Raw genomic sequence first — 27,387 nt, 5'->3', positions numbered from 1 at the left:
CCTACCAACCTCAAGGTTCCTGAGGACCACGAACCTGTTAAGAAAATAAAGTTTTAATTGTAACTACGATTTAGTGACATCATCGTTCTGCCAAGGATCCCTAAAAAGAGCCTCTGTGTGCCCTCACTGTTGGGTGACAGACACACTCCCATCCACCACCCCACTGAGGACTCAGTTGGAAGTGGAGAGTCCAGGGCAAGGCTTAAGGGCTACAAATACCCACCCCACGCACAACGGATGTGAATTGTGGAAACCAATATTCCCAGTCCAGGCAAGCACTCACAAGAATGGGAAGAGGAGGGGGAGAAACTGTGGGCTTCAGATGAACATCAGGTATCACAAGCAAAACCCCATCCAGGCTTCACATTCTAGAACAGGAGGAATAGAGACCTATACCAGACAAATGTCAGAAAACTCACAGCTATGTGTCCAGGGCTTCACCTGATCTTGGTGAAGAACTGGGAATTAAGTGTTCAGCAGGCTGCAGGTTTGCATAAGGTCAGGCAGAATTGGGGTAACCAGCGTCCCTGAAAATCTGGGAGGGATATGGCATAAAGCAAAAACAAACCTCCTCCCAGCCAAGTTTATCCTGAAGCACTCCAAATTGAGCTGGCAATCCAGCAGAGTCTGATGCCTGGCCCAGCTTCAGCAGAACTTACCAAAGGAAGGAGCATCAGGCAGCTACAGCTACACACGTTAACTCAATTTCTGCTCAGAGCTCAGAGCTACCCTTGCCACACAGCAGCTTGATGGTATGGGGAAGGGTGAAAAGGTCTCTTCATCTATCCCTCATCTCTTTCACACAAAATATTGTCTGCAGTCCCAGCAGAAAGACAGAAAGGAGGCTTCAGTGAACCATATCCTGGTCTGGGATATTAGATTCTCTGGCTCACATAAAAAGAGAACAGATGTGTTCCTGCACATTGCCCATCACACACTGCCCAGTCAACAGCTCCACCAACCCATCCAACACAACAAAGCCACTGCAGTAGAGCAAACTCAGGATGCCAGGCACCCTGTACAGGAAAAAGTGTCAGACAGCACCTGCTGCCACAGCAAAAAATTAACCAGAAGCAGAACTACAGTTGGAATACTGGGAAACCAAAAACCAGGCTTGCACCTTTTGAATATTATATGTTCTCTTATCCACAGCCTGGAGGTTCTTGAGGGATAATTGCCAGGAGGTAAAGGAAGCCTCTGAAGCAGCTGCTCTAGGTGTTGCTATATAAGCCCAGAGGATGCAAATCCACTGCTGCCTGCAAAAGGTCACCACACTGGAACCTGACCCAGCAGCTTCTATGAACACATGAACTAGGAGACTTTTAGACTACAATTTTTCAACATGAGAGTACAAATTAGTTTTCTAAATACAGACCTGTACTCTACATGGAATGAATGGCCTGGATGCCTGCAGGGCTGATGGAGGGTAGCACTCTACTCCAGATGACACAGAAGACTTCAGTTTAAAATTCAGGGCAGCTACTGACTCCCTGAGTCACCTTGGTCTGCATACTTCAGGCCCCAGCTCCCTGCCGAACAAGAAGATACTGATCCTCCCTGCCTGTCAGGGGAGGGATCATGCAATAAAGCTTAGAAGATTCCAGGATGTCTTCCATAAATCCCAAAGTTAAGGCAGGCAAACAGGGTTGTTCCTTATGTAGAAAAGCCAGGCTTCTTTTATTAAGTGCCTAAAACGGATGCAGAAGCAGGATGCAGGCAGTAACAAAAACATTGGCCTTCCCTTGAGACACAACGCTCAGAACAGACGCACTTTGTTTGTGGGATAATGCATGGAGATAGCACCTATAGGTCCTCCCCAGCTTTGCATTCAAAGAACAAACATGCAATTCAGCAGCACAGCCCTCACCGGGGCACAGACAGCTCCCCCCAAAGCCAGGCACGATGCTTCCAGAGAAGCTAGGAAAAGCCAGTGTTTGGATCGTATGTTTTCCTAATTCAGAGGAAGCCTGGCCCAGCTCCGATTTCCCGCAACATCTCTTGGTGTTGGGGCGGGGTGGGGGGGGAGACGGGGGGAGTCTTGGAAAAGGCCAGATCCATTTATAGCTGAAGAGTCTGTCAGAGGTCTCAGGGCTGTGCAGAAAGGCAGGGAGCTGTCAGCTCGGTACAGCCAGCTCCACCCAGAAGAGGAGGCAGGCTGGGGAAAGAGGCAGGGTGGAGGCATGAAAACCACTTCCCTTCAGGCTGGGAGAAACGGGAGAGGGGTTGCTCCTTCACAGTGCCAGGCAGAGAAAAAACAGTCTCTACTTCTGAGCGAATTATAAAAAGTAGGGCAGCAGAAGGCTAGCTTTGGAAAAACTGAAGAGCAGCTGAGCTGCAGCTACAGCCAGAAGCACTGGCAAGTCAAGCCCAGGCTGCAGGGCTCCGTGTCCTTCTTCTGAGCCCTGCATCATGTCCACCCCTGCAGCAACCCAGACCCTGTCACAGCAACAGGGCTAGAGGCAGCTCCCAGACAGGCAGCCGAGGCTGGGAACTTGACTTTGCTAGGCAGAATGACAGCTCCCTCACACCAGCATATTTACGTTGGCCAACACATAAGTTGATGTAGTAAAAAGCCCTTGCCAGCCCCCATGCAAAAAGCTTGCCCCTGGGGACAAGGCACCAGTTTACAGCATCAACATGCACAGACGTATGCTATGATGACTTCAGCTCCTCCCCACGTTATCGGGCATGAGACAGAGATGAAAGGTATTTATTTAGCTAACACAATTTCACAAACGATTGTGCATATTCTCAGTAAAGTTAGGAAAAATAACCACTAAAACAGCATTAGGGATCACAGAGATGAGGGAGGCCGTAAGAAAAGGAAATGCAGCCTAGCCAAGGCAGTGAAATACCAGTGCTATTGTACAGGCACTGACGACAGGAGCATCATACAAAAAAAATTCTGGTCACCCGCATTTAAAAATTGTGAACTCAAATTAACAGGTGCAGAAAGGGCCTGGGGGAAACAGAAAACCTATCAAACAACAAGAAACTTAAGAGCCTGGCTTGTTTAGCCTAGCCAAACGTAGGCAGAGAGCGGATAGGATTGCTCGCTAAATATATCACAGGAGACAAACAAAACTGCTGAAGCAAAAGGATAACGCTGGCACAACAACAAGAGAATAAATGCACCGTGAACACATTTAGGTTGAAAGTCAGAGGAGGAGGAAAAAAATCAACCATCAGAACAGGAAGCCAGTTGGAAAACTGGAACAGCTGGTTTTACAATGAAGTGTATCAGTGGTCTGATGGGGTTATAGGGCACAGCACCTCTGCCCACAGGTATCCATAAGTTCCCTTATGTTCCTGTTTTTGTTCCCAGATGGTAACTAGCACGGGTCATTTACACAGTTCCTTTCTTACAACAGAGCTTGTTGAGGATCTCTCCAGTCAGAGAACGCAGGGCAAGGAAGTGGTGTTCCTTTGCCCTCCCATTCCACAAAAGCTGCTCACGAGTAATGAATTCCAGGCTACAGGTCAGTGGAAGAGAGTTGTGTGGATCCGCATGGACAAAGTGGGAACCACTGGGCTGCCTAGCAGGAATGCAGGTGCTGCAGTTAGCCACGTACAGCACCCTCGAGGTGCCTCTGCCCAAAAGCTCCTGATGCCCCAGCCTTTCAGTGGCAGAGCTTGCTCCATGTCACCCTGTTGGATTAAGGGGAGAGAGGAGATGCTCTAAGCCCTCCTCTGCTACAGTATAAGAAAAGTAAACATATCATCACAGTTATCATCAAAGCATTATGATCCCTGATTCTGAAACTGCTGCCTGGTGGGCTGGTGGCTATTTAGGTGTCACAGCAGAACAGAGTGTTCAAACCATGAACCTCTATATTATGGTATAATGAGAAGAAGGCAGGAGGGAAACCCAAAAACCAAAACACATTTCAGGGATTAATTTTTGATATATTTAACAAACACAAGAGCTTCATAAAGGACTAAATTAACATCTTCAGACATTGCACAATGGATGAAATGAGGACTGACACACACCCCACCCCGTGGGACTGAGCAAAGCACATTGCACACATGAGAAATACCAACACCCCTAGGCAGCTGCCCCCCCCCCCATCAAGGGCTGCCCACTCCTGCCATGGGTAAGACCCCACAGCCCTGCTGCCCCTTACTGGCCACTCACCCTGCTCTGCTGCTCTTAAAACATCCCTGGTAGGATCTAAAGTTTGGGAATTTGATGGTTTCCCAAATCAGGATATCACATGAAAAGTGCTATCATCTCCTATTTGTCTTCCCGCAGACCATCCTCCTGCTTTAGGGATCCAGGAATAATGTACACATCTGGTTGTAAACTCCTTTGATCAATTAGCAGACTGGCAAGGAATTGGTCATCCCAATATTCTCTTTTTATTTAAAAAAAAAATTTTACAAAATCAGGAGTGATGTAGGACAGACATCACTGCCAGCTGATATGCTTCAAATGAAGTATTTGTATCAGGTGCAAGTTCACCAACAGCTTTATTATCCCCTGCATGTCCTATGCAGCATTTGTAATCCCCTTTAGCCAGAAGGTGAGTGCTTTGCACGTAAACTATAGGAGAAGAGTGACACTGTCTCAGAGTTGCCTTGCTCTGTCAGCAAAAAGTCTGCCTCTGCTGCTCTGCATTATATTCTTCTGCATTACATGCTAGGAACAGCTTTGATAGGATTCTTGGTCCACAGACTAGTCTGGGTATCATGGGGATGTCTGCTTACCTGCATAAATTCTCCTTTTTTCCTCTAGCCGCAGGGAGGCTGACTGTGAAAGACAATCCTCATCAGAAAGCCATGATTGTCTCTGCAAAGTGAATGGTAAATCAGAGGCTGGTGACAAGCACTGACTATCACAGCAGTTTCCTCAGTCAGGGTGCAGGCTCCCCCTTTACTTAGGTATCTCCTTGCAGGGGAGATCACAGGATTAGAATTTGCTCCTTCCCTAGTAAGCAGCTCCTGTCCGCTGAAGTCTGGATCCAGTCCCAGCTCTAGTTTTGTCCTGGCTATGCTGAAATTTAATACCACAGTTCGCAACGAGCCTCCCAAAGCAGCAGGTGCAACAGACTGTTTTTTTTTCTGTGCTGAGATAAGCACAGGGAGATGAAACCTTCTATCAGAGCTTAAACAATCTTACACAAACACTGCTGAAACTGGGACCACAGGCAGCAAGGTGTTACACACAGACTGGATGAAATGGGGACATGGCTAGCCTGTTGCCGTCATACATCGCCTCTACCGATAGCTCAGAGACTGAAGGCAGAGAGTTCCTGACAAATACCAGATGGTTACTGTGCAAAAATTCCAATTTAAAACAAGGAAGGAGTATAAATTTGTGTAAAGGAGTGGGAAAAAATGTAACAGCCAATGCTGCTTAGTCCTCTGCACAAAAAAAGTGCCATTTAGACAGCTCAGCACTGCTGGCAGGACAGACTCTCACACTGCCATGCTGGCCTTCCACCCTGTAACTCCGCTGATTATGGAGCTGGTGTAACAAAAACAGTGAGCGAATCCCCATCCCTCAGGATCACTACATCTTTGGCTGTGTCTGTGCATCTTAGGCCCCTCTGCTGGCAGCCAGACTGATAGGATTTTCAGCTCTCCGCAACTCATGATTGACAGATGAGCTGTTCCCAAATAAAGTATTAGCAGGCACAGAGAAACTCTGCAGAGGCCCCTGAGCCCTCACAAAGTTCCTCTGAAACTTGACCATACTGCTCACCACGGAGGGTGAGGGGGCCACCAGGTCATGCTCCGTCCCTTACGCTGAGCGACAGCACTGGTGGAGTAAGGGCAGGACACCCTGCACTTGCTGTGAAATAGCACGTCTCCTGCTGATACTGCTTGACTGATTTCCATCGAGTCAGATGTGCGTGTGCCTCAGTCTGTTATGGTGGGAAAGACACCTGGTCCTGGCAGCTCAGATAACTCCTAATTGTAACGGGGGCTTCTCGGGGCCAGATTTTGCTGTTTGATCCATATGGGAGTCCGAGCTTGTTTCACCCATTTATTTTAAGTCTAAGTGAAATGGCTGCTGCCCAACTACAAAACCTGAGGAGGGCTCTGAGGACAATGATCTTTTACAGGAGCAGATCTACAATACAGATAAAACGGGGCAGGCTGATGAATGCCAAGCCCTCTTCCCTTGACCAGCTAAGGGTTTCTCTGAGCTTGCAGCACTTCCTGACTGCAGATGCAGGAAAAGGGTGGTGTTTGGGCACTGGCCATCTCTTGAGAAACTGGATTAACCATTAGTTTGGAAGGAGGTTATTTCCAACTCATGCCTTCCAAAGTGCCTGTGTACAGTCAAAAGGCTTCAAAAATTACAGACGTTACAAAGACTGGGATGTGGGGGTTGTATGGCTGGACCTAAGGCACACATGGGGTCAACACTCTTACCCCAGTCATATTACTGGATTTATGACAGAAACAAAGGCACCTGAATGAGAAAGACATCACCAATTCAACCTTTTCCTCAGCCTGGACTTCTCTTTGCTCTGAGGTATGTAGTTAAAGGGAGCGGGGGGGAAATATTGTTATGAACCATCTCAGGGAGCAGAGGTGCCTCCTGCAGCATGCTTTCTCTTGTTCCAGAGAGGCCCTCTGGGATACCACACAACAGCTCTAATTCACCCTGCCTGCCTTCCCTGGCAGCAGCACACATCTTTGGAAGAGCAGCTGGAGTCAGAGGGTGCACGTGGGTGAAAGGAAAGGTTCAAGTCCTTGACTTGGTAGCCCAGAGGGCAGAGTTCTGGGCAGCCACCGGCTCAGTGCTTTGCAGGGAGCACAGCCTCCTCTCCTGACAGCCCTCTACTTTGGTTTGCTTTGTTGTTTGTCTTTTTTTATTTTTTTCCTTTTTTTTTTTTTTTTTTTTTATTACAGTCCTTTGTGTTTCTGTTTCTCACTATTTGGTGAAAAAGTTCCCGTTGTGGCAAAGGGTGATTTTGGCCGCATGTTTCTCCCAGACATAATGAGTGCTCCAAAGCCATGCTGATGGGAGAAGGCATAGCCAGAGCGGCGGGTGCTGGTGCGACGCAGGCGTCTCTTGGGTGAGGGTGGAGGTGGCCTCTTTTTGGCTTCTTTGATCTTGAGCAGGACCTGAAATCAGAAAATAAGATGGAAAAAGTGGCAAGTGCATCATTATTCACAAGCGTAGTAAAAAAGGAGCAAAGAAAGGGGAACAGAAGCAGTGGTCCAAAGCCAAAAGGGATTGACAAAAAAAGGGGATGGCAGGAGCGTGTGCATAGCAGGAGCTGAACTGGCAGCACAGGATGGCAGCCTGGTAAAAGGAAAAAGCAATCTTACTCTAAAAGGCATTAATGGGAGTGTCATCTGTAAGTCAGGGAAGGGGATGATTTCAGTGTATTGGTCCTCACAGCTCTGCAATGCCTCAGTTGGGGTATTACTGCAGCTCTTTTAGGCACTTCAGCAAGATAACCCAAAATGTGAAAGTAATCTCAACAACAGTGAAAAGTCCAGAAAAAAAAAAAAAGAAAATGTTTAAAAATTGGCCTACTTAATCTAGAAAACAGACTACTAAATGGGATCCCTGATACGTAAAAGCTTTTTATGATGGCAATGGTGATCAATAGATTCTCAGATTCTTTGGCAGAAGGGAAAGAAATAATGCCCTTTATCTGCAGGTCGTGGGCCCTCTGTTCCCACGGGGCCACCAAGATCATCTGAATCTTTTCAGAAAGGGGCTGTCAAAGGCAGGAGGGCAGTACCGAGTGCCAGTGGCTCGGCAGAATCCTCAGCCCTGGACCCCTGTCCTTCCTGCCTGGCCCAGCGGCAGCTGTAGGTGCTTGGCCCCTCTAGAGCATCAGGTCTGTATGCAAGCCCCTCTCACACTGACAGCTGGGGAATCTCCACACAGCAGGAAATCCAAACACTCCTGTCCTGTGACAATCCACTGCCCAGAGGAGGTAGCAAAGTACAGTGATTTTGCACTAGAGAGGGATGTGCAACCCAAGCACTGAGGTTGGGATTGTGGTCCACAGCTGTGTCAGTCTTCTCAACTGAAGGGTGAACTCAGCCCATTTTTACACACCTGAACTGCCTCTAACTGTGTCCTGAGGACCGCCCTACATATCAGTATCCTCTAGCACCTGCCTGCCCCCTCCGCAAGGGCTGAGAATTCCCCTTCGCTCATTCTCCAACAGTCCTGGAGCACCTGGGGAGCTTCACAGACTTCCCAAGGATGATCAGGGAAGTCGCTGAGGAGCCCCGAGGTTCATGCCCTTGGGACTGCGCTCAGAGACGCCTGTGTCTCGCAGCTCGGTGCAGGAAGAGGAAGGAAGCACCAGGTGGCAGCAGCATTTAGCAGATGCTCCTGTTTTAAAGCCAGCCCGGGTAGCTGTGTTTATGCTGATATTCTTGAGGGGTCCACTGGCTGCTGTGAGCTGTGCACACTCTGCCCACTCTATCTCTCCCATCGTCTCCTTCCCTTAGTGTTCTCATCTTTATTCATATTCCTGGGGGTGGGAAGGCAGCTAATTTCGGGGGGGGGTTCAACCATTGGCTACAAACAAGGTAAATTCTGAAGTTAAAAAAATTCACGTATGCCTGGGCAGAGGGTGAAGGGTTGTGTTCTGCCATGCTATGGCAGCAGGGCAGGCAGAGCACGCCACTCCATTGCCACTGAGCCACAGCACTTAAATCCTGCACCTAAAAATAGTGCAGCTTCCTTGCTCCAGTGCAACCTAATCCACATCTAAGTAATCTCAGCCTTGGTCCCAGCTGCAGATGGTTTGAACTGTGCCAAAACCCAGATTCAGTCCTCCTTCTCAATGGGCTGGGGGACAGATGGATGACAGCACTTGCACGTCCAGGGACATACACTCTGAGCAGTGCCAAGCCCATGCAATACGGCTCCACAGTAAGCTTAGGTAGTAGCAAGCATGATTTCTGGTTTAATAAGGTATCTCCTTACTTTATCACTGGGAGTTGGCTTTAACTGAGCCTTCAGAAATCGAAAGCCAACTACAGGCAGCACACAGAGCGTGATGCTGAGGAAGATTGCTAGCCACACATTTGGTTGGCTGAGGGTGTTTCGAGCCGTACCTGAAAAACAAAACAATTATTAAAATCATAACAGCAGCACCTCTCACGATCATTCACCTGAACCTTTCACTCTCTGTGATTCCAAAGCACTTGGCAAACAGACAAAAATGTAAAGCAGACACCATCTCCAACAGTGAAATCAACGTGCTGTGGAGAGGACAGCAATACCAATATCACTGAGATGATCAAAGAAAAATGCAACGTCCGGACGCAACTGTAGCAACAGTTCAGGGAGATAAGGATGTCAGTGTGAATGCCTCCTCTCTTTACAAAGAGCCAAATCACTGCAAAGGTTTGATATCAATGTTCAGGAGACCTCCTTCAGCAGCAGCCCAGCCCTCACACCTTTTGCCAGGACCCTAGTGCTGGTCTTTTCCTTACTCCATACTATTTCCTTACTTTCCAGCACCATTTCCTGAAGCATACGGAGTACAGATTCTGACTGCTCAACAGATGATAGGATCACAGCCCTTGACAAGAGGAGCATGTGTTGCTCTGGATGTCTGCATGGATAGCAGGGCCTAATGGGTATATTGGCAAAGCAACTAACATGTACTGGCATGACACTGCCACCTTCTTTGAAACCAAAGTGCTCACTTCTGGCTTCTCTAAAACTGAAGGAATGTAAGATAGAACAAACAGTCTGCAAAACCCTCATTACAGGGCTTAATGATGCTGTTGTTGGCAGTGAAGTTGCTGAATGTTTTATTTTCAGTTGGCCAAATTCTGCTGTAATACAACTCCGCGGAAATTAAACAAGTTGTCTGAGCCCAGACTAGAAACCCTTTCCTTAAAAATGGCTTCAGACTGAAACATTCTTAAGCAGCTCTCAACATTATGGCTAATTTGACCTATGTAGTACCAACACATCAGCAGATAGAGATACCCCTGGCACTTGGGTTACCACCTGTCTTTGGAAACTGTACAGACACTCTGTCTTTTCTCAGAATTTTTGATACTAAAATCCATCTTACAACGGATGCGACCATCTGCTTGGAAGATGCGTTGCAATAACTAACCTGCATCTCAGATATTTCTAAAATGACCAAGCACCTTGGTGTTGCAGTGAAGATGGGCAGGACAAGTCTTGGCTTAACAATTCATCCAGAAATAAAGGCATTTATTAATACACCAGTCTGAGATTTGAAACAAAATTGTTGGGATTTCAGAAGTAGAGTCTCGTAACAATGCTATATCTATACTGGCTATGGGTGCATAGAGCTGTTAACATCTGATTTACTTTGCTAAGATTTCATTTTCCTTTTTGTCAAAGTCTCAGGAGACAGATTCATTTTTATGTTATCCTTCACTTCTTGCATGTGTTCAGAAACCTGTTATGTGGAGTAACTGCAAAGACCTGGTCATCACTAGAATTTTTTTTGTTAGGAATTTGCCATTTAACCTGGCTGAAGTCTCACCATAATCACATGGCATTTTTCTCATGCCTTACTGGATTTTGCACTTCTATGCTTTCCTATACCAATGTGTTAACTTATTTACAACAGAACATGCATCCTCTGCAAACAAAATGCTTCTAGATATCTGTAAGAATTGGACACCTGGAAACATAATATAAAAGAGCAGTAGAAAGTGTTCCAGCCAGCTCAGTAGGTTGATTTAGGGGACCATTCCTGTGGCTTCATGTGAATGTGCATTCTTGTGCAAGGAAGCATGTGTTCACGTGGATAAATGGGATTCAGAAATACCCTGGCATTTCTTGTAGAAAGGACAATCAATATATTCTGTTATTGCCTCTGGAGAGGCTTCAGACTAAAACCTTATTAAGCAGCTCTAGAGAGGCAATAACACATGCTAGAAATACTCAACAGCTTTAAGCCCCACAGTATGCCCATTTTGAGTGCAATCCAGATTTGTTCCACGGCTTACCAACAAAGGGGAAGGAGGCTGTGAAGATCAGGTACATGCCATCACTGTACATGGTGAAGGTGATAGCAAAGTAAACAGAAAGGCTGCCCCAGATGAAGAACTGGTTTACAACTGTCCAGTAAGAGGTGTCCAAGCCAATCTGAAAGAAGGGAGCAATACAGTTATTGTCAGTGCCTTAATTATTTAGCAGACCTGTGCTGAACACAGCTTGTCTTCTGCATTGTACACCTACCTCTGAGACTCTTATTCATTCAAGTCTCAAGAAATACCAAGCCACAGATCACAGAATGCTGGGTGACCATTCAAGGCAAGCATTACTGCCTTTGACCTGTTGTTGCCCTCTTCTCAAGCATTCACCAGGGGCCAGTACTGGAGACAGGATACTAAATTCCAATGAGCCACGCTTGTGTCCCCACCCCCAAGCTGTGATCTAGCATCGGAAGTTAGGAGAAGGAACCTACAAGATCTCAGACAGCAGAAACCATTATCTAGGGAGGTGTGATGGACTGGTTTCCTTTTAAGAAATTTCTCTCATCCTGATAGCACCATCTGAATTTTGTAACACCCAAGTCCTAGCTATTTCTTCCAACAAGTGCAGGCCTAGCATCTGCATTGTACATGGGGCCAGGCTACAGAGACAGCCCCATAAAGGACACCCTGTAAATAACTGCCTGGTAGCAGACCAACAGTCCTGAGCTTCAAACCCTTCCCATAAAACTGGAATGGGTCTTTCTCTGTTCCCAGCCTTAACTGTTTTGTCTGCTGTGACTGCAAACTTGCCAAGGCAAAGACTCTGCTTTCCTGTCACCCTGGTCTTTCATAACATACAAATCTGTTGTCCTGTTGAAGTAATCTGGTGTCAAGAGACAATTTTTTTTTGCAAGAATGCAAGATGCAGCAGCAAATACAATGTTATCAAGATCCCAAGTGGCCCTCCAGATGCTACCTTCATAAAACAACAATTCCTAAAAATATTATCTGGTTTATCTTACCTGTACAGACACCACTATCAGTAAGCAGGTCTGGGCCATCAGTGCAAAGGACTGGTAGTCAGCAATGGCCTTCCCATCACTTCTCATGGTATTGTACATGGCCCCAAAGGGGATGAAGAAGAGAATGAGGGAACTGTAGATCCCTTGCAACATGCACTTGACAAACACCATTTTGTTAAAATAAAGGTTTTGCTGGCCAGGCACATATAGCTGAGGAAAGAGCATGCTCCAGCGATCATCCACATCCTGAAAGTAGGCAGGAGACGGTCAGATTTGCTGGCACCTACCCAACTGACCACACAAGACCACTAAGGGTTACCAAGTCCCTGTGACATGCATTTTTATAAGAAAAGGCTTAGCACACAATTCACGCAGTTGTGCTGATGAGCATACCACATGCCAAGATCACCTAGACACATTTTCCAGTTAAATTTCACCGTTCTTTGTGCAGAGAAAGCTGACAAGTGCTGCAAAAAAATTGAAAGTACACTTCATCTTAAGCAGAGTGCATTATCTTCTCCCCTCAGAGTTGCCTGGAAGCTAAGGGATAGAAAATACCTCTCCTGGGTCCACACACAGGCAAGGCTGTCTGACCTGGATCCCTTAATTGTCCAGAACTGAACATTGTGAACGACTGCAGAGCAGCAAGTTCTTACTTATTTAACTTGTAAAAGGCATTTAGGAGCAGCCTTATTGCTCCTATGGCTGGCTGAACAATAATAGTATATGAGGTAGAAATGTGTATGTGAAATTACTGTAGGAAGACTTGCACTAGAAAGGCTGAACCACGAAAACCGGCTTCAGAGTTCTAGTTCATTCATTGTTCTGTGTGGTCATTAAAAAGTCACTTGTCAGGCTTCAGGAACAGAGCTAATGAGACGTGACTACTTTGGGGAGAGTTGCAATGGCAACTTTTACTGTAGTCAACATCGTAACCCAAAAGTCTTACCACACACTGAAACCCACAGGCCAAATCAGAATAATACACCATTTCCCTGTTGCATCATAATTTTTGTGCTCTGAGTTCTCACTGACAGGAGACTATTTTAGGGGCTACCACAATAGCTAGCCAAGAAGTCAGCTGCTTTTGCTTCATGGAAGCAGCTCAAAGCATCCAGAGATAAAACCCCTATAAAAGAAATCCAGCTGGTGATAGAAATAGTACCTGATCAAAGAGACTCATTCCTAGCACCGGGAGGGAGGTATATACCAAATTGTAAAGCGTAATGAACCACTCATCATAGACAGTCTAAAGAAAAAAGAAACAGTGCATGGAGTTAGCAAAAGGCTGCCTTTTCCATCTCCTCAGCAGTATATACAATTACATGCTGGCACATCTTGGTTCAAGAAGCTGCTGAGACAAAAATCATAACGTGACTCAAGCTCAGCAGCCCTAAACAGCTCGTAGTGTGGGAATACACGGGGGAAGGATCACATTATGCTACCCCTGTTCGTTCAGCATCCACTGCTGGCTGCCCCCAGAGCAGGACACCCCCCTGTTCCCCCGGCACCCTGGGACCTGCAGCCCTGGGGCTAATGCTTGCATGCTATCTGTGCTTCCCAGGGCCTCTGTTGGAGACTGGTTTGTCTTACACTAACACTGGATTTTTCACTGCAGGAAATTTGCTCCTCCTGCAAGCAGCTGAAGCATACAGGCATCCTGGGGTTAAAGTGATTGCTTTAAATGTGCTGCTAGGACAAGCATAGTTCTTACACAGATCTGTGCCAAACTGGTCAGGCTTCTCTGTAATTTGTATCCTTATTTGACAGCTGAAGTCTGTTTGAACACTTTTGAAAATCCCACGAGGGGATGTACTTCATATGCATGAATTCATGTCTCCAGGCATCTGTCCTCTACCAGAAGTACAACGAAGGTAGCAATATCTGCTTTATACCCATAGAGCTGAAGAAGGCAGATCTGCATGCCGTTCAGTGAAGCAGGGGGAATGCCTTGGTTTATTTCCTTTTAAAATGTTTCCAGATACTTTACTTGAAAATGCTAGACATGACCATGAGAAACAGAAGCTGGACCTACCTGTGCTGAGAAGCCACAGAAGAAGCCATACCAGAAATGCAGTAACGTGAAGGCAAAATTCTTGTAGAAGAAGTATTTGAGGAACTTGCACATGCGGATGTAGGACCACCTGCCGTGGACCAAGAGCAGGCGCTGCAGGTAACGGAACTGTGCAAAGGAGAAGTCACTGGATAAGACTGCCTGCATCCCCTCCTGGCCACTGATACCAACCCCGATGTGGGCAGCTGCAACAAGAAGGTTGTTGATCATGTCATTAGATTGGAGTTTTGATTACCCCATTTTTAAAATTATTTCCCTGCACTGGAACACTGTTAATTCCCTCCCAGCCTTCATAAAAAGTTGTATGAAAAGTTATTTAAAAAAAAAAAATATTTTGGGGCACTAATTCTTTCAGCAGCATTATGATTTTGGCTGTGGTGATACATTTCCAGTAACTGGGCTTGTATTATTTGAATGAAATTACACCCTTGGTGACAATTCATGTTTTCTTTCTGAATGTTTTCCAGCAGCATAAAGCTGATAGCAGCTGCTGTTATGAAAAAATAACTAATTTATATTTTGTGACTTGTATTTACAAGCATGCATGTCCTTCCAGTAGCCTTAAAAAGTCGCTCCAGACAAGCAAAATTTCCAAACCCCTTACAGATTTCTCAGACACAGTGCTATAAGGCAGATTGTAGGTTTTGTACATTTCCTAGGCCTTGCTAGTTCAATCAAATAATTAGATAGAAGAATCACGTCTTTTTTAATAGTAACTTGGGTTTATTAAACATGGACATAAGTTTAATGTGACAGCTAATTATACGGCTTTAACTAATGAGAACAATCTTGATGGCTGGAGGTTGGTTAGATTCAGAGGTTTCCACGGAACAGCGAATTGATAAAATCCCAAAGTCCCAACCTTCTCATGGGGGGATTGGGTTAATTTCTAATTATCATGTACACTTTAACTTTTCTTATCCTTTCTTTACTGACTGCCTGACTTATCTCCCTTGAAGCTCCATACTTAGCCTTTTCTTTCTTAATTAAAAGGCTCCAGTTAATCAATTCTTGCAAATTAACACAAGGAAGATTAGCAATAGGCCCTTCTGAATAATCTTAATTTAATTATACCCAGTTAGGGGATTTTTTCATAAATTCATTGAGGTAATGCAGCATCTAATAATGCTGAAGGACAAAGAGCCCTAGAAGCCCATCATTTATAACTCAAGAGAGGTAATTGACAAATGGCCCTACCACATGGAAATGTTAAAAAAAACCCCGTTACATTATACAGACTATTTACAGGCATGAAGATTTTCTTCCTGCATTGCAGACAGGCCCTCTCTGAAACAAACTTGTTTGTTCTTTTTATTGCCGTTGTGATGGTGGGTGTGCAGACACACAGACTGACAGGTCACAGCCCCGGTGGGCTTTAGTCTAGTCTAAGGTAGAAACAGAGAACTAGGCAATAAGTGCAACCTTAGCATCCTGTGATCCTGGTGGTAGGATCTCATCAAAGGGAACTCCTGTGTGTCCTGGAAGGCAGGAGACACAAATAGCTAATAGTGACAGAGCTTGGTAGGAAGCTGCCCGAATTTGTGACACAGCCAATTGATGCCACAAAAAGGGTAGTACAGAAGGCACTCAGGTATGTGTTCCTGATGCTGGGCCACCTCAGATAGCAAATGCATCAGTGAGTCTGTTTGCTAGAGCATGCAGGCTGTCAGCCACACTCACTTTTGATCATGCTGACATCGTTGGCACCGTCTCCAATTGCCAGGGTCACAGCTTTCTTGTACTTCTTCACCAGCTCCACCACCTGGGCCTTCTGCAGCGGAGTCACCCGGCAGCAGATCACCACTTTGCACATGCAGGCAGTTCTCACCAGCTCCATCTCCAGATTCCCTTCCAGTGCGTAAGCCTGAGAAGAAGGAGCAAAGGGGGCTGTTCGGGTCACAGTAGAAGCAACTCATGGCCTGACAAAGGGGACGCAACGGGAAAGAAGTGAGAACTGAGCTAGTTCTTCCATTCGGTAGAAGGAAGGTATGAGATATCCCAAGTGAATCTGTCCATTCAGTCGCAGGAAGCATCCATGCCACACAACACCATGCCACGCAGCATACACCTACGAGCTTGCACCTTGGATGCACCACAGCTGGATATGCACAACAGATGCTCTGTCTAATGTAAACTGACAGTGCAGCAGAAGTGTCAAAGCAGCACTAAATCAATGAAGCTGCTGCTGGGACTGAGACAACCTTGTATCTCCATGCGAAAGAGTCTCTGCTCATCCCTTTTGGTTTATTTTTTGAGCTCTGGGAGATCTGTGGTATAAAGAGAAGAGATTTCATTTGGGAGTACTTAATTAAAACAAACATGGAAAAAGCTGAGCTCAGGTGGGCATGACAAAGCAAAACACAAAGCCAGGGAGAGGGCAACTTTGCTCTGAGTGCTGACCTTTTAAATCAGTCAGCTGTGTCATTTCTATTTAGGAAGCACAAATATAATTGGATCTCTGGTCACCCCTCCAGCTCTGCATGTGGAGGAGGCAGCAGTGTTAACTTTTCCTATTTATTTCAGATCATGCTTTTTGGCTCTGTTCTTTGGTCCTGCTTCTCAGCAGACATGCATGGAAGGAATCTACAGGGCTTTCTCCTCCTTAGAGCCATTACAGCAGGCCCACTGCCCTTTCTGCATAAGGCAGACAGTCCTTAGGCCAGATATCTTTTCTTCTTGAAACAGAGAGCTGTGAGTCACCAGTGCCCCTGCTTCTCTCCCAACAGTGGCAGGCAGGCTTGCTCAACAAGAAAGACCTTTTCATGGCTTAGCTTTAGTACCAGTCTGCCGGTGCAGTTAGCGATGGCTTTTGGCACAACATCCTTGCTGCACAGCACTAGCAAAATGTTATCACATAGTATATTAATGGTCCTGCAAACAAATCAACCAGTGTGATGATGCCATTACAGGTGCTGATATCCTTCTGTTCACTTGATTTGTTTAAGCAAAACCACATGTGTGCATAGCCACAGTGCTGCCATCCCACCCATCTGCACTTAGGGGTATTGCTCTGAACAGACGCTGTGTTTGAGTGGGACAGTATCAGCACTATTACCATTGTTCAAGCTCTAGGTTCATAGAAATAAATAAATAACATAGTTTTGTCCACACTGTCCTTATGGTCCACACCCAGGAGAACGCCATGACCTTGGTGAGACTGGCTCTGTCCACTCTGCTGCAGGTTATGTGGGCTGGCTGCTCCCACACAGCCCAGATTTGAATTTCTTTGTGTGGGACATGTCTCCTTGCCAGGGTGTGGGAGAGTGTGTGGTTTTCCAGGAATAAAAGGAAGCTTTGTCACTGCTGCCAGTGGTGCTTTTATAGCATAGCACTCGGGGTCTGTGCAGCAGGCTGAAGGGGTGGACCGGGAACAGGCAGGGGCTTGCTGCTGACTGGGATGTCAGAGGGGATTCACCCTTGCAGATGCACCAAACTTGATAGAGCTCTTGGCTGTTTTGCAGTGGGAATCTAAGGACGATTAAGGCCCTGGGGTTAAAAAGGGGGCAAGGTAAAACAGGGAGAGAGGGTAGCTGACAATGTAGACACTGCCTGAAAGTGTCCCCTATAGTCCAGTGTCCATATGCATGGCACACAAGCCAAAAATGGAGCAAGATGATTTTGGTTTTTAATAGTAATTTGCCCCCAGGCTGGTATGGATTTGGGAGTGAAATCTGCTGGAACTGCCATCAAGAGAGGCAGCAGCCACAGGGAACAGCCACATCTTGTCTCTGAAAGGCAGCACCTCTCAGCTCTTTCCTCATCTACCTATTTGCTTACCCTGCCATCTGCAAAAGTGAAATACAACAGGCAATAAACCTGATCTAGACTAAGCCTTCCTCCCAGACAGGTTGAAATGTGTCTAAATTGTTTTTTTCTCTAACCTGTTCTAAAAAATTTCCAGGGATGGAAAATCTATTCCAGTGCTTCACTATTCTCATCAGGAAGACATTTTACCCAAAACTCTCTTATCTCACTTTAATTCCATTACTTCATTTACCTGCTATTATTCAAAGAGTTTTACAAAGGCTGATCAGTATTCTCCAGGCTCAGAAATCCTAGCTCACAGTTTCCCCTTATTCTTTCCAGATCATGCGTGACTACCCTTAGAGTTTTCTTTGTACTTTCTCTAGTTGGTCTACATATCTCAAAGAAAATGGCCCAAATAAGTTGAATTATTTCAGCTAAGACTTTACCAATGCCAACGAAGCAGGAGGTTTTCTTCACAAGCCTTACAGATGATGCTCTTCCATACATATCTCTGATTTTGTATGTGTGTAGTTGATTATGTGAAAGTGGAGAACAAGGCATTTGTTCTTACTGAATTGCATTCTCCATTTTGCCAAAGTATTTCTCCAATTCGTTAAAAATGTTTTCAAATCTAATCTTGAACTCCATCATACCTGCAGTTTCTCCCAGCCCGGTGTTGCCTGCTCTCTTTTTAAGCAGTTGATGCAAATACTGAATATTAAATAGATGTGGGATGGTCCCCTGCAGATGCCACTTAACTGCTGTTTTAGATCAACCGTGAGCCCTTAAAAGCCATACTTTCCAAGCAGTCTTACATCTGTCACTGAACAATTCCATCTAGACTGTATTACTTCAGTTTGCTTGGAAGAACGTCATGGGAGACGGCATCAAACACTTCATCAGATGAGTTACAAGATACGTATCCTGTCTGTTAAATATATCTGTTATCAGATATATTTCGTAGAATATGTTCCTGGTATACCTGAAACCCATGTCTGATGTTATCTTACCGTCTGCATCCATAAGCTGCCTGATTATTTTTCTAATATCTTTCTGGAAATAAAAATTGATCCAGCTACTCTACCCCTCTTGTTCACCTAATATCAGGGCCAACCCTTCCCTGTTCCAGACTTCTGAAACCTTGCCCATCACCTTTGATGTCTCATATAACCACTGAAGCTAATAATAAATTAGGAGAAAACAAATCTGATCCTCTAGAGCTAAATTTTTAAAGTATTTTCAGATTTCCAGTATGTCCCTGTCACATTAAGTTCTTCAGAGAACTTATCCCTAAATGACTCTGAACCTTCCTTACCAGGCTGTGGCCGGTGATAACTAGACCGTACACCCCATTTGCTTGCTCATCAGGTACCATTTTTGGTTTTTTTGACGATTTTTCAAACTGAATGTTGACTTCATCACTGTCCAGAAAGGAGTCTGGCTTCATCTTTTTCCTTGCATTCCTAAAAAAATCCAGAATAATAATGAAAGGCTTGTAAAGATATATATGCTTTATTAAATCAACTTTATGAGAATAAAAAAATCAATGCTTCCCTCTGATAGTTTAGTTCAATTTTCCCTGTATCCCTATGTCCTGGTTTCAGCTGGGATAGAGCTAAATTTCATCATAGTAGCTAGTACGGGGCTGTGTTTTGGAGTTTTGCTGGAAACAGTGGTGATAATGCAGAGATGTTTTAGTTGTTGCTAAGTAGTGCTTACACTGGTCAAGGACTTTTTCAGCTGCCCGCGCTCTGCCGGGTGCACAAGGAGCTGGGAGGGGGCACAGCCGGGACAGCTGACCCCAGCTGACCAAAGGGATATTCCACACCATACGATGTCATGCTCAGTATATAAAGCTGGGGGAAGAGAAGGAAGGGGGGATGTTTGGAGTGATGGCGTTTGTCTTCCCAAGTAACCGTTACACGTGATGGAGCCCTGCTTTAATGGAGACGGCTGAGCACCTGCCTGCCCATGGGAAGGAGTGAATGAATTCCTTGTTTTGCTTTGCTTCCATGCGCAGCTTTTGCTTTACCTGTTAAACTGTCTTTATCTCAAACCATGAGTTGCCTCACTTTTACTCTTATGATTCTCTCCCCCGTCCCACCAGGGGGGAGTGAGCGAGCGGCTGCGTGGGGCTTGGCTGCTGACTGGGGCTGAACCACGACACCCTACAACAACATGCATAGTTTAGCTGCTGTTTTTTGTGCAGATCATTACATGCATCTGAAACTCTAACATGTGTGTGCTCAATTTGTGCTGATTTAAAGTCAAATAAATCATTGGAGTGTGATGAAGGACAGTATCCCAAAGGGCATTCCAGTTTCCTGTGCATATTGTCTGGTAACCACCTATTTCAAGAGAAAAGGATTGAAAAACTTTCCCATTTCCAACCTATACATCAGAACTTGTGTCTATTGAGGAGGCTAGGGAGGAAGGTAGATTTCCAGATAATGCTAGAAAAGGACCGTTTCCAGACAAAGGACTGCCATGTGGGTGAATGGCAATAGCAGTAGAGCAGCAGCATAGCTCAAGCCTGGAGCCAAAGGCTTTGTGGCTGCAGACCACTTGTTGAATGTCAGCTGATATTGCCTGTTTCTTACACCTTTATATAGAATTGACCTCTTGGATCAAGAAGCTTCAGAGTTTATCCTCAGAAGAGACTTCTACATCATGTTTAGCTGCTGGATCTTCCAGGTAGTCAGCTAGCCCTTATCTAAGGTCCCTGAATGAACTGCACCAAGTAAAGCCCACAGGAAGAAAAGGTGGAATAATATAAAATACAAATAGTATACAAATGAGGCTATATATTTCAGCCATTTACCTCAGCTCATTAAGTACGTCATCAGATGTGCTGCCTTCAATAACGAAAACATCTTCCATGTCATCATTCAGCAAGTTGCAGGAGTAACCAATATTCATTGCTGTCTCTGGGAAGGATAAAGCAGGAAGATGACCCATCTTAGCAGCCACAAACTCACCCACCATCTCTGTGGTCTTTTTACACACATGACAAAATCTCTCTCACTCAAAAGAGCTCCGAGCCTTTCAGAGTCAACAGTTTAAGAGAGCCAGGAGAGTCACCTTGATGGACATAGCAGCAAATCTCCCCTAACTGGTCTTCAAAAGGACACAGAGAAAATAATTCTATGAAAATGAAAAAGCTTAAAACATGCTTTGGGCAACATACTTGGAGCAACAAAAACATTTCAGGTTGATTCCCAAAGATTTTTCAGTATTTTTAACTTTCCCTCCCCTACTCCCAGAAAACCCCCAAACTATAGTTCTGAAGAAGGATATTGAGACATTTTGTTCAGAAAATTCTGAAAAAAATTATTTTGCTATTTTATAAGTATATTGGGTTTGCATGGCAAAGTTTTGGTAGCGGGGGGGGCTACCGGGATGGATTCTGTGAGAAGCTGCCAGAAGCTTCCCTCATGTCCAGCAGAGCCAGTGAGAGCCAGCTCCGAGACAGACCCACCGCTGGGCAAGGCTGAGCCCATCAGCAACAGCGGTGGCACCTCTGGGATAATGTATTTAAGAAGGGGAAAAAAAGACCCTGTGCAACTGCAGCCAGAGAGAGGAGTGAGGATATGAGAGAGGAACATCTCTGCAGACACTGTGGTCACTGAAGAAGGAGGGGGAGGAGGTGCTCCAGGTGCCAGAGCAGAGGTTCCCCTGCAGCCTGTGATGAAGACCATGGTGAGGCAGGCTGTCCCCCTGCAGCCCACAGAGGTTAATGGTGGAGCAGATATCCACCTGTAGCCCATGGGGGACCCCACACCAGAGCAGGTGGATGCCCAAAGGAGGCTGTGACCCTGTGGGAAGCCCATGCTGGAGCAGGCTCCTGGCAGGACCTGCAGCCCTGCGGAGAGAGGAGCCCACACTGGAGCAGGTTTGCTGGCAGGACGTGTGACCCTGCAGGTGACCCACGCTGGAGCAGTCTGTTCCTGAAGGACTGCACCCTGTGGGAGGGACCCATGCTGGAGCAGTTTGTGAAGAACTGTGGCCTGTGGGAAGGACCCATGTTGGAGAAATTTGTGGAGGACTGTCTCCTGTGGGAGGGACCCCATGCTGGAGCAGGGAAGAGTGTGAGGAGTCCTCCCGCTGAGAAGGAAGGAGCAGCAGAGACAATGACCACAACCCCCATTCCCTGTCCCCCTGCGCTGCTCAGGGGGAGGAGGTGGAGAAAATCAGGAGTGAAGCCGAGCCCAGGAAGAAGGGAGGGGCGGAGGGAAGGTGTTCTTAAGATTTGGGGTTTATTTCTCATTGCTCTACACTGATTTGATTGGTAATAAATTAAATTAATTTTCCCCAAGTTGAGTCCGTTTTGCCTGTGATGATAATTGGTGAGTGATCCTGGTGTCCAGCCAAGGTGAGCCTACCACAGTAAGCAGAACTATTACATTTGGAATATGACAAAATGAAATGTTTTGATTTTCTCAAAAATTCCCTGCTCATTTATTGGACAAAATTATTTGCAAACACTTTTGGCCTCCCTGAAACACCATTGTTTCAGTGAAGGTACTATTTCTCCAAAAGAATTCACTGGAATCTATTTACCATTCTTTCCAGCTTAATACTTTCTCCAAAAGCCTATGTTCCTTCCATTTCTATTCTGGATCAAATTAAAACAGATGCAACATCGACTTTACCACTGAAGTTCCTGGAAAGCAGGACAAGATTTCTTCCAACTTCTTCACCAGGGCGGTTGACTGTACTGAAGTGATACCTTTTCACAGCATATGAGAGGGCTTATGGGATGCTCAATGTCACCTCTCCAAAGGCAAAGGATGCTGCCTTCACACTGCTTCCAGCCTCAGGACAGGAATTACAAGCAGACACTAGCTACAGTTATCTTGTCTAATTCCAGATAACTGGAGTTTTGCCTAGTTGGCAATGAAGAAAAGCCCTGTAAGTTTGTCTTCTGTGCAGTTTTCAAAGGAGAAAAAATGAGAACATGGGTCTTAACAGACCCGTCTCACCAGTGGGAGAGAAAAGAAACATCCCAAGATGTAACCCCTTTACCTTGCTTGTCTCCAGTGAGAACCCATATCTTAATGTTGGCTTTGGCAAGAGTCTCAATTGTCTGTGGGACTCCATCTTGTAACTTGTCCTCAATCGCTGTGGCACCTAGCAGCTTAACAGAAAACAACAGGGAACTGGTAAGTCTTCCCATTGCTAGCAAAGGAGAAAGCATTAGACCTCCAGGTCCAGACCTCAAGCAAGCACAAATGAAATCCAGGACTAAGGTTGTACTGATTTTCATTTTTCCTTAGCAAATTTACTGTACAGAGTAGCATCCTGATACTGCAAATGTTCTAGTCTCTAATCCCCCAGGCTCAGATGGATCATGAACATGCCTGAAATTATTTGCCAGCCTGTTTGCATACCTACAGGTCTGGGTTCTTCCACATACCACCTTCAGAGCAGATAGAGTTTTAACCGAGGGACAAAGACAGCTGTGGATCCATTGTCCCCAAACCTGCAGTTGCACCCTCTACAGTGGAGTTGCTCCCAGCTATATTGTACTGCAGCTGTCATATGGCTGCTAAACATTTTCTCCAGCTCATAAAAGACCTGTGCCCACCCCTGCTCCATACTGCCACACAACTAAACCACAGACTGCTCAGGACACAAACCTTCATTATTTTAAAATTATTGCTTTTTCTGCATTTTGGAGATGCTTGGTGGCTTTAACCTATTGTCAAAGGGACACGAAGGTTTCACTACTAGCTCAGGTTTAGGCAGCATCTGCTACCACCTACCTCCTGCTGTTGAGAGACTAAATTCAGAGATTGGCTTTAAGCCCAAGATCCCTTTTGGCTTCCTGGGATGTTCATCACTCATCAGCTCTGGGTGTTATGAATGCAGACAACAGCAATGACAGAACTTCTCTGTATAGTCCTCAAAACTGCACAATGCATGTTTTACAGCAGTAGTCCCTGGTCCAGCTAGTGAGAACTTAAATGCTTGTAGCATACAAAGCCACTTCCTGGGAGCACCTGCTCATCCTTGGCAGCCTGAGTCTGAGCTGGAGGCCCAAAGATGGACACCCATGTTAAATATGCCCAGGAAGAGAGAACAAGGGCTTGCATTCCCCACAGCCATTGTCTTTCTGGAGCTGCAGAAGGGCACAATAGTATTGTCGACAGGCCTTTGCTTGTCTGCCCATGACCTTGTGTAAGAGCAGCTAGAATCATGATGCCTTCCTGACTGTGAATCTTCGTTAGCTTTTAGGACAATCAATGATTAATAGTATTTTTACTACCTTTCTCTGAATATGACCATGTTCCATCCCCTTGTGTCTTTAAATCTTACACCCCTAAGGGTCTCTAGCAGGAGCCTGCCACACACAGGGGCTTTTGCTCTTGCCCATCAGTAAGACTATGATACTTGGCAGTCCTCTACACCTCCACAAGACCTGTCACAAGACATTTTTGCTGACTGTAGCTCTCACACCCATTCTTTGTCACAAACCAGGCATTCCTGCACCCACCCTCTGTTCTTCCCACACCACCTTCAGGAAGTAAAATCAGTCCTGTAGAGAGTACAGAGAAGGGTCTGGTGTAAAGAGTGTTTTCTTCTGAGCCTGGTATGAGCCCGTGACCTTTTCTCTACTCAGCCCATGAGCTTCATAACCCATTCTTGCAAAGCAGCTGGCCCCTTAACCTCCTAAACCTCCACGTCTTTCCCGCTTTGAACACAGCCCACAGACCCCACAGAGCATTTGCACAATGTATGCTCTGGACTGGAGGATCAGCATTTACCACTGCTCTGTTGGGACCCAGATGGACAGTAGCCCCTGGACCATAGACTATGCAACTTCCAGAGGTCAACATCTCTTGGGCTTATGCTTCTTCCCAGGCCCTGCTGGCATTGTGAGTTTTCAGCTAATAGAGGGAGCAACAGTGCAGCTCCCAGGGTTTCTGAAATTTCAGGAAACTGTTGCTGCCAGTGCAAAAGCAGAATTGCTTCCACTTGGATCCCACACATCCTTTTCATTCATTATTCAGGGCTCTGACCCCCCAGGGCATTCAAAAAGCTGTAACAACACTCAGGGAGAGAAGAATGACTTGAAGATCACAGTTTAGCCCTATTTCAAGTTGACACAAACGTGTTCATGGACATCACCTCCCCATCCTGCCCAGGGCTGCAAGGACAAAGAACACACTTTCTGAAATGGAGGGGCATTGGGGATTATTCACTGCCTGCCATTTCAAAGGCAGGAAAATAAATAGATCAGCCATTTGCACATACAAAGGGTAGCTATGAAATATTTGTGTCCACATCATCTCCCTTAGGCTCTGGTATGTCACTTCATCACGAGAAAGCTACTCTGACACCCACGTGAGTTAAAATAAAACCATTCCACTGCACTTGTGGCTGACATCCCAGTTACGGGCTCCTGACAGAGGTGCCAGTGAAAACCCAGGACTGCCATATTCCTATCTACTCCTGTCACAAAACCGACCGAGCTGTTTGCAGAGCAATGTTTACTGACGTCATACTGAGCTGTTTATTGACAAACCGCCATCCATGCTGCCTCCCCCAGAGCTTGGCCCAGATTCCCTGAAACACCAACCATTAGGTCTTTTTCAATCTCTTCATATAACTCTGACAATTTATCTTCCCGTCCTTCCAAGGCAGTGCTTGCTTCATGGTGACGCCTGATCCAGTCCTGAAAGTAGTCTTCATCCAGGTTTTTATAGGCCACCACAAGCGTCCTCAGACCTTCACCAGCAAACTCCTGCGGGACAGTGGTGAAGCAGAATAGGTCAAAGAGAAACGGTCTGCTCATCTGGGCTTACAAAGGACCCTTGGAAAACAAATAGCTATTTGTAAAAGCTTCTTGCCTAAAGTCTGCAGAAGAAGGGTGGAAAAATCACAAATTACACCACAGACCTTGGGGTACTTTTAAAAAGCTAGTTCCAAACCATTTTATTATTGCCATCCACTGTCCTTACAAAGAACAAATTTGAGAGAGCTTTGCATTAACCAGGCAGTTGTCTCCCAGGTTCATATTTCTCAACAGAGAAATATGAGAATAGAATAGTGAGACCTAATAAACACTGAACACAGCCTTGAATTTTACACCTGGGTTCAACATTTTTAGGGTACAAATGCTGGCTGAAATGCACAGCATGAGCACAGTCAGTCATGACATCTCAGCAAGTCCTTGTAACTGTGCTTTCTGCAGATGTGTGATTGTTGGTATGACTCTCAGTGTTTAACAGAGAATAACAGAGCTCTCTTTTTGAAAAACAGAGGCTTTTCCCCAGGTTTGAAGTAAAGGTGCATCAGGAACAGGTTATATCCATAGGTCTGCTCTTCCTTCTCTTTCATCAGAAGCTTCCCCTGGCTCCTCCAGGCAGTGAGCAGAGGTATTTGCACTACTGCATAAACCTTCTGGCAAAACCTTCTGTTGTCTTGTGCTCTGCACTGTACCAGCAGGATCTGGATCACAACGGGGAGAAATACTGGACAAAACATTCACTTGGGTGAGTAACCACCTCCCAGTGCACACCATCAACAACATAAAAGCCCCCAAGTTTGAGTGGTGCTTTTTTATTGCTGCCCAGTTGGTATGCCCCTATATGATCTGTAAGAAGGGGCGGTGAATATGTCCCACATCCTGCCTGGTCCCTTCTGACTGACACCTCTCAGATTACAATCACTGCAAATCTGAATCGAATTCAGGAAGGTAGATGGCTTTGTGGCTGTTTACTTATCACCTGAGTTATTCCAATCCAAGGCATGCTTAAATGCATCAGGTGCATGCATTGTAGCCTGACAGCAGACTTGGATGGAATTTAGTTGCCAAAACACAGAACACAGATGCTTTGTGCCATTTGAGGTGTTCCACCTATCCTGCTTAGCTTCCAGCTCCTACTCCAGAGGAATACAGGTTTTCTGAATGTCCTGCATTGTATTTGCCATGCTTGTTCAGATGTCCTTGATATCCTAGAGCAGTTCAAATGGCACCTGGTGCCCATGCTTAGGCAACTGATTTGAGACCTAAGGCTTTATAATTTATTTCCCTCTCCATTCCCCATGGGGAAAAAAAAAAAAAAAAGAAAAAAAAAAGAAAAAGAAAAGCTATTGCTTGGGTGCTCCTTCTGAAATCTGTTTTTTGCCTCAACACAAAGTACATTTCCACACCTGGAGAAAAGGAAACCATCAAATGCAGAGATGTTGGCAGAAGGAAACACTTACATTCAGGTGTTCTGTGGTGTCCTCTTTGAGAGAGTCGCAGGATGAATGAAGCAGTTCGTAAAGAATTGTGTCAGCCCCCTTGCAGTACAACGTCAAGTCACCTTCTGGACTCCGCACTATGAGGAAGAGAAGAAGAAATGCTACAAATCCCAGACTGAGGCACTCCATAACACAGCCCTTCCATCAAAATAAAGAAGGGTTTTTAGAGGTGTCTGAACTCCACCAAGTTTTAGCAGACTCCCAGGAATCAAGACAATCTTTGCTAAGAAAAGAAGATAATGCAGCTACTTTCCACCTTAGCAGTAGCAGCACAGGCAACTGTACCTAGATTGCATTGGTCTGAGCAGATGCTCTGTTGAACTATGTGATTCCGGCAGGCAGCACTTCAGGCAGGACATCTGCATTCAAAAGTCAAGAACAATTTGT

General features: G+C 45.6%; 1 protein-coding gene across 6 annotated transcripts in view; it reads right to left on the bottom strand.

Moving 5' to 3' along the window:
• Window positions 1-4,339: 4,339 nt before the first annotated feature.
• The window catches only part of LOC104053682 (phospholipid-transporting ATPase ID), an 89,401-nt gene continuing 66,353 nt past the window's right edge, over window positions 4,340-27,387 (bottom strand). For all 6 annotated transcript variants that reach the window (XM_064439302.1, XM_064439304.1, XM_064439303.1 and 3 more), the window contains 12 exons: window positions 26,962-27,077; window positions 25,331-25,495; window positions 22,774-22,885; window positions 20,570-20,675; window positions 19,064-19,211; window positions 15,682-15,865; window positions 13,963-14,186; window positions 13,093-13,176; window positions 11,928-12,173; window positions 10,936-11,074; window positions 8,918-9,048; window positions 4,340-7,083 (listed from right to left, as the gene is read on the bottom strand). In XM_064439302.1, the coding sequence (XP_064295372.1) occupies window positions 6,862-7,083; window positions 8,918-9,048; window positions 10,936-11,074; window positions 11,928-12,173; window positions 13,093-13,176; window positions 13,963-14,186; window positions 15,682-15,865; window positions 19,064-19,211; window positions 20,570-20,675; window positions 22,774-22,885; window positions 25,331-25,495; window positions 26,962-27,077 (1,877 nt within the window). In that variant the 3' untranslated portion in view covers window positions 4,340-6,861. The remainder of the gene's footprint in view (window positions 7,084-8,917; window positions 9,049-10,935; window positions 11,075-11,927; window positions 12,174-13,092; window positions 13,177-13,962; window positions 14,187-15,681; window positions 15,866-19,063; window positions 19,212-20,569; window positions 20,676-22,773; window positions 22,886-25,330; window positions 25,496-26,961; window positions 27,078-27,387) is intronic.

This window comes from Phalacrocorax carbo, chromosome Z, assembly GCF_963921805.1.
Source record: "Phalacrocorax carbo chromosome Z, bPhaCar2.1, whole genome shotgun sequence".
Taxonomy (NCBI): Eukaryota; Metazoa; Chordata; class Aves; order Suliformes; family Phalacrocoracidae; genus Phalacrocorax; species Phalacrocorax carbo.
Note: the sequence above shows the minus strand (reverse complement) of the source record. Positions and strands in the feature narration are given on the sequence as shown.